The 11,090-nt window shown below is 42.5% G+C and overlaps 1 protein-coding gene across 13 annotated transcripts in view; it reads left to right on the forward strand.

Annotated features, from left to right (window-relative positions):
* The window catches only part of TMLHE (trimethyllysine hydroxylase, epsilon), a 102,452-nt gene extending 91,601 nt beyond the window's left edge, over positions 1 to 10,851 (forward strand). For 12 of the 13 annotated variants that reach the window (XM_072626392.1, XM_072626395.1, XM_072626399.1 and 9 more), the window contains 4 exons: positions 2,453 to 2,572; positions 4,079 to 4,315; positions 5,087 to 5,225; positions 7,178 to 10,851. In XM_072626392.1, the coding sequence (XP_072482493.1) occupies positions 2,453 to 2,572; positions 4,079 to 4,315; positions 5,087 to 5,225; positions 7,178 to 7,309 (628 nt within the window). In that variant the 3' untranslated portion in view covers positions 7,310 to 10,851. The remainder of the gene's footprint in view (positions 1 to 2,452; positions 2,573 to 4,078; positions 4,316 to 5,086; positions 5,226 to 7,177) is intronic. The other variant, XM_072626402.1, reaches the window with a different exon arrangement.
* The last annotated feature ends 239 nt before the right edge of the window (positions 10,852 to 11,090 follow it).

Here is an 11,090-nt window from a genome sequence, read left to right on the forward strand (position 1 = left end):
TCCAAAATCAATTCATACACACAGGCTGGGGAGGTACAGCTAAAGAACAGTGCACATGAACAGACCCTCAGAGTTTTTGTACATACAGCTCAGTATACTAATACTAATCTAATCCTGGGCTGCAAGCAGAAGTCCTGCTGTCACTTGCTATGGTCAGACTACATGTGGCTTTGCTGCGGGGGGTGGGGGTAGGGCGGCACATTTTTAAAAGGATATTTTTAAGGTGATGAATGTCCAGAGTAAGGCAATCAGGAGGGGGAAAGCCTGTGAGGTTTAGTTAAAGGAACTGGATATGTCTAGCCTAGAAAAGAGAAAATTGGAAGAGGAGAGCACCACAAGTATCTTCAAGTACTTCAAGGGCTATCCCAGAGAAGAGGGACTTGACCAGTTCTGGTTGGTCCTAGATGACAGAACCAGGAGCCATGGGTAGAACTTGCAAAAAGGAATACAGCTTGATGTCAGGAAATACTTCCTAAGAATGAGAGCTATCCTAAAGTGGAAGGGGCCACCCTGGGAAGTGAGGGATCCCTTTCGCTTGAGGTTTTGAGGCAAAAGCTGGCTGGCCAATAGTTGGTTATGCTATAGAAGAAATTCTTATTCAGGTCTAGGCTGGACTAGATGGTCCCTGAGGTACTTTTTATCTTTGAGGTCCTTGTTGTTGCCAAAGAAGAACATTCCATCAGAGAAATGATGACATGGCTTGCACTTAACTTTGTTTTGAGTGAGGGAGAGCGGTGCAGGTCACCAGCCTCACTTCTCCTCCAGAGCCATCTGAATCCAGTGACCTGATATTCCTCAGGATGACTGGAGTTGGCCCAGGATGCACTGGGAGACCTTGGGGCCTTTAGGCCAAGGTCTTTGCAGGTACTCACTTAGGGTCAGGTAATGCCCATTCATTGAAGAGGCCTATTTAAGAAGTATCCAGGGCATGGCTCCTTTAATGAGGCAAAGAAAAGAAAGACCTCAGTCTGGAAGGGAAACAGCAACAGTTACTATTGATAATCATTCTGAAGTCAGGAGGGTCCAGAAGATAGCCTTTAGGCAGGGGCCCAGTGTTGTCTGACCTTCAGAGTGCAGTAGGTTTAAGGTTCTGGGAAATGAGAAGAGAGGAGAGGAGAGGAAAGAAGGAGAAGAAGAATCTAACCAGTAAAACCCAAGTCAACTGGGCATCTTTTGGCCATCCAAATTTACCTTCCTTTGGAGAGGAGAAGGAAGGGGAGGGAGAGACAGACAGGAGAGGTCCTATAATTTGTTGAATGGATGAATGAATGAATGAATGAATGCAATGTCAAATTTCAGAATCACACATTCATAAGATCTCAACCTAGAAAGGGGAGCTAAAACATAGGAGAAATGAATAGGGACAAATGTAAAGTCTTGTATGTCAATTAAAAAAACTCAATTTACTAGGGTCCAGAATGGGAGGAAAGAAGACTATCTGGTTTAATAGAGTTTTGTGGGCAAAAAGCTGGAAGTTCACAATTGGCCATCTATTCCATGAAATGTGAAATGATCAATGAAATCCCTTTCTACTGCAATCCCAACAATACTTTAAATTCCTAGAACACTTCCCCTAGATTTCTTTCAGTCCTTACAATGGGCCAATGAAGAGACAAAGCAGATTGTGTGTATCATCACTACATTTAAAGCAGCTGAGATTCCAAGTTTAAATCACTTTCTCTGCAAATGAACCAGGAATAAAGTCTCCTGACTTGATGTTTTTTGCAAAAGCAAGAGTTTCAAAGTGTTGTGTGTTGGTCAGCTCCCATTTGGACAGATTGACCAGCTGTGTTTGGGTCCTAGGTACCACAATCTTAGGACACAGATGAAAAGCATCTATTACCTGGATGGTTAAGGGTAGGAGGACTATGTCCAGAAAGAAATAGAAAGGAAGAGGGATGGTTTGCCTGAAAAAGAGGATCCACAGGGAGGAAGAGGTCTCATGCCTATCCTGAGATATTTGTGAGGCTGTCATGAGTAAGCCAGTCAGCATGGAGTTAAAATTCACAGACAGCTCTATCTTAGCTGACTATATGAAACAATTTCCTGGCCAGAGCTGTCAGAGAAATCAGCCCTCTTGAGCTCCCCATCGTTGGAGGTATTCAAGCCAAGGCTGAATGCCCACCTTTAGGGTGCTGTAGGGTAGTCCTTCCACGTCAGATTTTCTGGTCTGTGGTTCCAAGAGGTGGCTTGAGGTTTCAGAGCCCCTGATGATTGATCATATTTGATACTCTAATGCCAGCTTCTTGACAGGGAGCTCAGTGAACAGACCTTTGCTGAGGATATTGCCATATTTAGCTTTGATGAAATTTGTTACCTTTTTTTCTAGATAGCAGCCTGTTTTTCTTATTGATTCTCATGGAGAAAAATAAGAAAGCATTTCAGGGTAGAAGATTGAAGGGGAAGAAATGAAAATGTCAAGCAATTCATCTTCCTTCTCTTTATCTCACAGAGAAACCATCTATGGTAGGATGTGGAATTTTACTTCTGATTTCTCCAGGGGAGACACAGCATACACCAAGCTAGCCCTGGATCGCCATACAGACACCACCTATTTCCAAGAGCCCTGTGGGTATGTGAACCGATTAACCAGGATCAGAACTTGCTGGCTCTGATCTGGGGCTGGCAGCAATTGAGTGTACATTGTAGCAGGCATATCAAAATCTTGCTTTAAGGCCAGTTATTTGCATCATACGTTTCTTGTCTTTGTCCTCCTGGAAGCACAGTCATTCTATGATTTAATAGTACTCATCAGCCTCCTTTTAGCTTTAAATGAGAAAAGAAAGCCATCTAATTATAGAGCGAAGGGGTTTACATTTTGCAAGGTGATTTTTTCCCCCAAAGTACCTGACACATTTAAGTCTTTTTGTTCCATGGAGTGATTATTATATGGGACAGAGAAAAATCCCTTCCTCCACACACTGGAAAACCAATAACAAGGTATCTGTCCTTCCTGTCCCCCAGCACACCCAGTCCACATTACTCTTTTCCTCTACCTCTGCAACATTAATCCTCTTAAACAGGAGATGCTTTTTCCTCAATGAAACCAGGAAGGACAAGGAAAGGGGGACATTAAAAGGAGGAAATCATTGTCTCTCACTGCAGAGGAGGTCAGAGAAGGGAGGGCTAGTCAGACATTAGTGCTCAGACCTTGTCTAGCTGGCCCTCTTTACCCTGCCCCCACCATGAAGACACTGGTGGGTTGCTAATGTCACTGTCCCCGCCAGCTGCTGCAGGCACGTCTGACCATGGCTGGTGGCTACCACAGTTTATTTCTCAGCTGAACTAGGGAATGAAACACCAATAAATCCCATCTCTGAGTCACTGGTCATTGATGGCCACACCTCCCTTCCCTTTGAATCTCTTACTCACACCTAAGGTTCTTGTTTACACCAACACTGCTGTGGAACCTAGAGTGAGCCATTAGTCTTCTGCAAATGGAGACTTGAAATCAGACTAATGGTGTCTTGTAAAAGCACCAAGACTAATGTGGCCTGCCAGTGCACAAAGGAGTCACCATTACTTATGCTAACTTGCAAGAGAGAAACATTCATCTGACTTACAGTTCTAAACACTAGCAGTCAACTTCATTAGTTCATGTAGACATCTGTTTAATATTACTTATTAGACAATACAAACATTAACATCTCTAGGAACCAACACCTGGTGTTTTAGGGCTTCCCAGTAAATATGTCTTATACAAGTACTCCACAACAAGGTTCCCTCTCTGCTCAGCCAGAAGCCTTGTGTCTGTCTCTGAGGTGGTAGCCCAGAAATTCAGCAAATCTCAGTTAGGCAGTCACCCCTGCCTTCAAGCTGACATAAGGGATTCCAGTCTTGAGCACAGGGGAGGCAGGGGTCAGCTTCATGACCTAAGAGCAGGCTGAAGATGAGGGGGCTCTGGTGGGTTTCTTATAGTTCTAGCTATGGGTACTAATTGACTACAGTCAAGTTCTGATCTGTGATTGATTGCCTAAGCTTACAATGAAAGGAAACTTCATTGTTTCTGTTCCAATAAGATCCTCTGCTCCCCAATGAACAGAGGGATTTCTTGATGTGCCTTTTTCCCCTCCATTAGCATCCAGGTATTTCACTGTCTCAAGCATGAAGGTACTGGTGGTAGGACCCTGCTTGTGGATGGATTTTATGCAGCAGAAAAGGTCCTGCAGAAGGCTCCTGCAGACTTTGACCTCCTCAGTAAAGTGCCCTTGAAACATGAGTATATTGAAAATGTTGGAGAATGTCACAATCACATGATTGGGGTTGGGCCAGTCTTGAATATCTACCCATGGAACAAAGAGCTCTACTTGATCAGGTGAGCATGAACAAACTGCCCCTTGCCTAGGCAGAGCATGGAATTAGCTACCACAGCTCATATTCCCCAGAGTGACTCTTGAACCTTAAGCCGATCCTCCTGATCAAAATCTTCCAGGTCCTTACATCTGTGCTCACTCCAGCATTAGAGGAGAGATTAGAAGAGATTAGATTTGAATCAGTTGAAATGGTGCCACAGGCTTCATCACTAAAGGCCTTTGCTCCAGGGAGAATCTCAGAAGAAGGTCTTGGGCAGGTTCAGAAATTAAAAAGTGACAGCAGCCTCACCATCAAGGCTTGGATTCAGGGAGATTCAATGTCACATTTCCTAAAAGAGGCAGAAACTCCAAAGTCAAATCTAAATAGGGCCTGCCTGACTCATTGACTCTTAACAAATTAGTAAGTAGAAAAGCAAGAGTCACCTCAAATGTGTCCAAGTTACTTTTACTGATCCGTTGTCTCCTCTGCAACATGGATGTGCTAGAGCATGTTAAGAGTCAGTGTAACAGGATGGATGGAAAGCAGGTCTCAGAGTCCAGAAGGCCTGGGCTTAGGGTCTGCCTCTGGTTCAGCCTGGCTGGGTGACCTCTCAATGCCCCAAGCAATTCTCTGAAATAAGAAATCTGCAGAAGTTGCTGATCTGTATTATCTCCCCAGTCCTTCCTCTTTCCTCCCAGGCTCTCAGGATAACAACTTTGTTTCTTGGACTTAGCTTACAGTCTTGTTTTTAAAGGAAGATTTCCACTTTTTTGGGGGGGGGGTTGCCCCACAGGTACAACAATTATGACCGTGCTGTCATCAACACTGTGCCTTATGATGTTGTCCGCCGTTGGTATGCAGCACACCGGACCCTCACTACCGAGCTGAGGAGGCCAGAGAATGAGTTATGGATCAAACTGAAACCAGGCAAGGTGAGTTCTTCCCTTTAGAATTGAAATGAAAGTTGTTTGCCCTGGATCTGATGCTGACCAAGCCGAGGAGTCAGGTATTGATCTTTTCAGGTGGTTTCTTTGCCCTTGCTTTCAACATGAACTTGTGATGGTCATTAACTCTTGGGAGCTGATGAGATCCCCAAGTGAAACAGGATAGAGAGAGAAAAGAAAAGGGCTCAGGACAGATCATTCAAATGCTTGGGCCTTCAGACTAGACTGTAAGAAACTCTAGGGAAATAGCACAGTGATAGTATTTTGGGTACAGGAAAAAAGAGAAAGGTCCTTTCATCAGCACTGATTATATTACAAAAGTGTTTACCCAGATTATCTCCCTAAAGCCCAGCTCTGACCACATTACTCCTCTGCTTAACTGCCAGTGGCTTCCTCCTCCTTGCAGAATAAAAGATAAAAGACTGAGTTTGATCTTTAAAGAGATTTTGTTGTTTATGCCTTGTGAGAAATCTGATATCTTTCCAGGAAGAGTGGAAGAATTACAGGAAAAGAGGAGTAATAAGTCATTAAGCTTACTAAGTCACTAAGCATATAAAAACAGAAATGGAAAAGTCTCCATACTCCCAGAGCTTGCCTTCTGCCATCTAAGCAGGTACAGAATACGTACTGTATGAGGTCATATGAAGAGAGGGTACTAACAAGAAGGGGCATCCAGAAAGGTCTCATTGAGGAGGTAGCACTTGGGTAGAGCTCCAAAGGAAGCCTGGTATCCTAAGAACAAAATTCTCATTTGTTCCTTTGAACCTCACAACATTCCATTTGAGTAGAGAGCTTGCTATGACTGAAACTCAGTAGGTTTCCTAAAGCCACCTAGCAGTAAGAGTCAGCCCTTTGAGGACAGGGACTGTTTGGTAGTTTTCAGTAGTCTTTCTGCTGCCTGGCTTCTTTGGGTCCTCTGCATTGAGAAGCTATTATTTAAGCCAGTACAAGTTCCTCAAATATAGGTACCATATGATGCTACCATTTTCCTTTGTAGCTTCTAGAAGGACTTACCCCAGGGACTCCACAGACACTGAGCATTCAAACATGGTGATTGGGTTTTTGAGCTCACTCAGAGTAGTCCATGTAAAGCTTTTCTTTAAAGTAACCTCCAGTTGCCCAGAGGACAACCAAACTGTGCATACCCTTTGATCCACCAGTCAAATAGGTCTGTATCCCAAAGAGATCATAAAAAAGGACCCATATGTACTAAAATATTTATAGCAGCTCTTTATATTGTGGCAAAGAATTGGAAATTGAGGAGATATCCATCACTTGGGGAATGGCTGGACAAAGTTGTGGTATTTGAATGTAATGGAATAGTATTGTGCTCTAAGAAGTGACAGGCAGGTGGATTTCAAAAAAACTTGGAATAACTTACATGAACTGATGCTGAGTGAAGTGAGCAGAAACAGGAGAATATTGTACACAGTAACAGCAACATTGTGTGATGATCAACTATGATTCACTTAGCTCTTCTCAGCAATACAATGATCCAAGAGTATTCCAAAACACTCATGATGGATATCCAGAGAAAGAACTATGGAGTCTGACTGCATATTGAAACATACTATTTTCACTTTTTTTGTATAGCTTTTCTCTTTTGTTCTGTTTCTTTCACAATATGAAAAATTTAGAAATATTTAGGATTGCACTTGTATAACATATCAGATTGTTTGCTGTCTTGGGGAGGTAGGATGGGAGGGAAAGAAGGGAGAAAAATTTGAAACTCAAAATTTTATAAAAACTTAATGTTGAAAACTATCCTTCCATGTAACTGGAAAAAATAAAATACTATTTACCAAACAAACAAATAAATCAATTAAGTAATTTATTGTAATATTATAATAAAATAAACAAATAAGTTAATCAATTGATTTCAGAATCCCATAGTCATCTCCTCTTCTGATGGTGTCCTCTTTCCCTTTGTTCATTCACAGGTCCTATTTATAGACAACTGGCGTGTTCTACATGGCCGGGAATCATTCACGGGCTATCGCCAGCTATGTGGCTGTTACCTGACACGAGATGATGTGTTAAGCACAGCCCGCTTCCTTGGACTTCAAGCTTAAAACTGCTGCCATGGAAATGAAGCCTGAGCATGCTGCCATATCCTAAAGAGCAGAAAATCTTGTATCAGTCTTTAAATTGGCCTCCTAGAGCACCCCTCAGCATTTAAGCATTCTCTTGTTACTGACATGGGGACACTCATGAGAGAGGGCCTGCTAGGCTCCAAAGCCCCCCATCCAATGGCAAAACACTTCCCATTCTCTTCCACAGAGCAGAAAATTTTTTTAGGTCTTGGGCCTATTGGTGTAATCCAGATCAAATGACTCCCATGCTACCCCCACAATAAATCCCTTTGTATTTGAATCCCTTAAAACAGGCCCAGATTAAGGGTGATTATTGCTTAGAGCTGAAAGAGACTTTATCAACCCCTTCATTTTAGAGATTAGGAAAACTGAGGCCTTGACAAATTGAATGACTGATTCCAAGGTCTTATAGCTAATTTACATCAGAGTCAGGACCCAAACTCAGGTCTCCTTACTCCTTCTCAAGGTCAGAGGGAGTCTTAGGAGACTCTCAGGAGGTCTCCACCATCCATCCTTTGCTTCAGTGAATACAGATAGAATCAGAAGATCAGAAGTTTAAATGTAGATAGGACCTCAGAGATAGTCCAATTCCCACATTTTATAGAGGGGAAGTGACTTACCCAAGCTCACACAAGTGACCAGGCTTGGATTTGAACCAAAGTCCCCTGAATCCAAAGATCATACAGCTTTTGGGTTGGCAGAGCCAGTATGTGAACTTTGATCTTCTGATTCCAAATCCAATCCTCTCTCCTTCATTGACATCAAAATCATAGGATTCAGAACAGAAAGGGTACTTAAAAATCATCTAGTGCAAGCCCTTCATTTGGCAGACGAGGAAACTGAGGTCTAGATGGGTTCAAAATTACACAGGCACTAAGGAACACAGTTGGACTACACGAACCTTGAATGACAAAGATCTTGCTTGCACTTCAGAGTGAAACAACTTTAGTTAGCAGAACATGGTTATCTTCTGCAGTATCCATCATTTCGTAACTTAGTTACTAGAAAACATTGAATGCTTTCAGAATTCTCATACTTTGACTCTGACATTTTCACTCCTCACTATAGTGACTTCCTAAAACATAGTGTTATGGTTCTAGTTCTCTGCCCCATAGATCTCCCTTGGCACTTGGGGGAGGGGGGTCACAGGAGGACAGAGTGACCTTAGGGACCATCTGATAGTTCCCTCATTTTATGGATGAGGAAACTGTGACCCAGGGAGGGAAAAAGATAGGCTCATAGGCTCATGGATTTAGAGCAAAGGTCCCCAGGAGTCTCATTGGACAGAGGCCCAGAGAACTAAAATGCCTTTGCCCCAGGCCACACAGTAAGTGGCAAGACTCAGATTTGAACCCAGGCCCTGTGACCCCAGATTAGTCCACATTTGATGTCATATTTTGAAGAGATTTTAGAAATAACCTAGGTCAACCCCCTGAATTTTACATGGAAGGAGCTGATGCCAAGAGGGGGAAAGGGATTTGCTTGGCTCACCTCTCAGCAAGCAATAAGGAAGGATGATCTCTTTACCAAAGTACCTGCATTGTTCTGGTTATGTAACTTGCTGCATTGGGAGACAATATCTGGCCTGGTCAGTGAATACCAGAGCTGTCATTTCTATTGGGCTTCCAGATTTGCAAAGCACTTTAATTTGGCTCATTTCTGCAGTAAGGAAACTGCTATTTTTGAAAGACAGAAAAAAGGTGGGGAAGCTTGTATGGATTTAAAGGAAGGAAAGGGATGAGAATAAGCCTTTCTAGAGAATCTGCTATGTGCTATGAACCAAGTTAAGCACTTTATTGACATGTCATTGGATCCTTACAACAACCTTGGGAGGTGGGTGCTATCATGATCCCCATTTTACAGAGAGGAAATTGAGGTAAACAGAGGAATGGCTGACCCAGAGGTGCATGGCTAGGAAGTGTCTGAGGCTTGGTTTGAACTTAGACCTTTCTGATCCCTGGCTGCTTAGGGATATAGTTCAGAGCCAGTGGCCCTGCTGCTGCTTCTAGATTTATGTAGCACTTGGATGTTTCTAGAACATTCCACATACATTAGCTCATTTGAACTTCCTAAGGCTGTACCATAGATGGAAGAGGCAATAACACCATTTTACAAATGAGCCAATGGAGGTGCAGACAGGTGTCATGGTCTAGTCAGTGGATAGAGATTCTACATTGGAATCAGAAATACCTGGATTCCAATTCCACCTGGACACCTGCTGCTTGTGTAACTCCCAGCAAGTCCTTAGCCGCTCAGTGCTCTGGAAAATTGTCTGAGAAATTGGTAAAGAATTGTTGCACTCCATTAGTAGAGGGTGTCTCTTACCCAAAGAGTTCCTGAGGAAAGAACAGATCCATACCACAAAAACTACAACAACAAAACCCACAAGCAGAACATTTTTTTTAAAGGATGAGAAAACTGGTGGCCCAGAGTGTTTTTCTAGGTCTTTGGCCCCTACGCAGGGTGATTCCAACTCTATTCCTTCACTCTTCACTGTCCACCTTTTGTCTGGGCGAGGAAATGGAGAGCAGCTTTGCTGAGTCATCTAAAGATCTTGGCAGCATACAAGAGGAACCCTAAATCAAGTTCTTGATGTCTTCGAATGTGGGGGATAATTTGACACCCTCCCCTCCCCCCAATATCCACATCAGTGAAATGATGAAGTGTGTTATAACAGGTATTAAATGTAAAGGGTTTTGCATTATGATGTTTTCATGGAACTTCCTTAGTCTTTTGCCAAATAAAAACCCAAAGCCCTTGACTTTGGTCATCAATACCAGTCCTTTAATGCTCATTCTAATGAGTCTCTCTAGCTATTCTCATGTGTGTGTCCTCAGGACTAGATAAGAAAGGATGAGATTTCAAAACTATTTTAGCTTCTGGAACAAAGACTTCTTGGTAATGGTTGTTTTCCATATTTTCCCCCATCCTTTACTATATGCTCTTCTTTCTTTCTTTCTTTTTTCTCTTTTTTCTTTCTTCAAACCTCCCTAAAGAGGCAATCATCTTGTTCTCCTGTGTTTGCCTTCACACAAGCTATATTTTGTCTATAGAGTTTGAATTGACCTTAGACTTGAAAGGGGCTTCATGGATTGTCAAGTTCTACCTTCCCCTGACTCCTCAATCCAGCAGTTGTTGAGCCATTTCAATCATGTTCAACTCTTTGTCATCCCATTTTCTTGACAGGGACTCTGGAGTGGTTTGTCATTTCCTTCTCCAGTTCATTTTACAGATGAAGAAACTGAGACAAACAGGATTAAGTGACTTGCCCAGGGTCACAAAGCTAGTGTCTGAGGATGGATTTGAACTCAGGTTTTTCTGACTCCAGGCCTGGTGCTCCAAGACATCCTTAACAATAATCAGCTTGAACCAAGAACTCTCTGTCTCCTGCACCATTGTTAAACACCTCTGATTGATAGCATTCATTCACTCAACAAGGGCCTCCTGTGTGTCAGGCCCTGTGCTGGGCACTGAGGATACAGACAAAAATAAAAATCTGCTCTTAGGGAGCTTACACACTATTTGTTCTTTCTTTTTCAAACAGTATTTTATTTTTCTCAATTACATGTCAAGACAATTTTTAGCATTCATTTTTAGAAGATTTTGAGTGCCAGATTTTTCTCTCTCCCTCCCTCCTTCCTCCTCTTCCCATAATGACAGGCAATTTGATAGAAGTTACACATGTATTATCATGTAAAACTTTTCTGTATTAGAGTTGTGAAAGAAGAAACTGATCGATAGGAAAAAAAACATGAAAGAG

This window comes from Notamacropus eugenii, chromosome X (genome assembly GCF_028372415.1).
Source record: "Notamacropus eugenii isolate mMacEug1 chromosome X, mMacEug1.pri_v2, whole genome shotgun sequence".
Taxonomy (NCBI): domain Eukaryota; kingdom Metazoa; phylum Chordata; class Mammalia; order Diprotodontia; family Macropodidae; genus Notamacropus; species Notamacropus eugenii.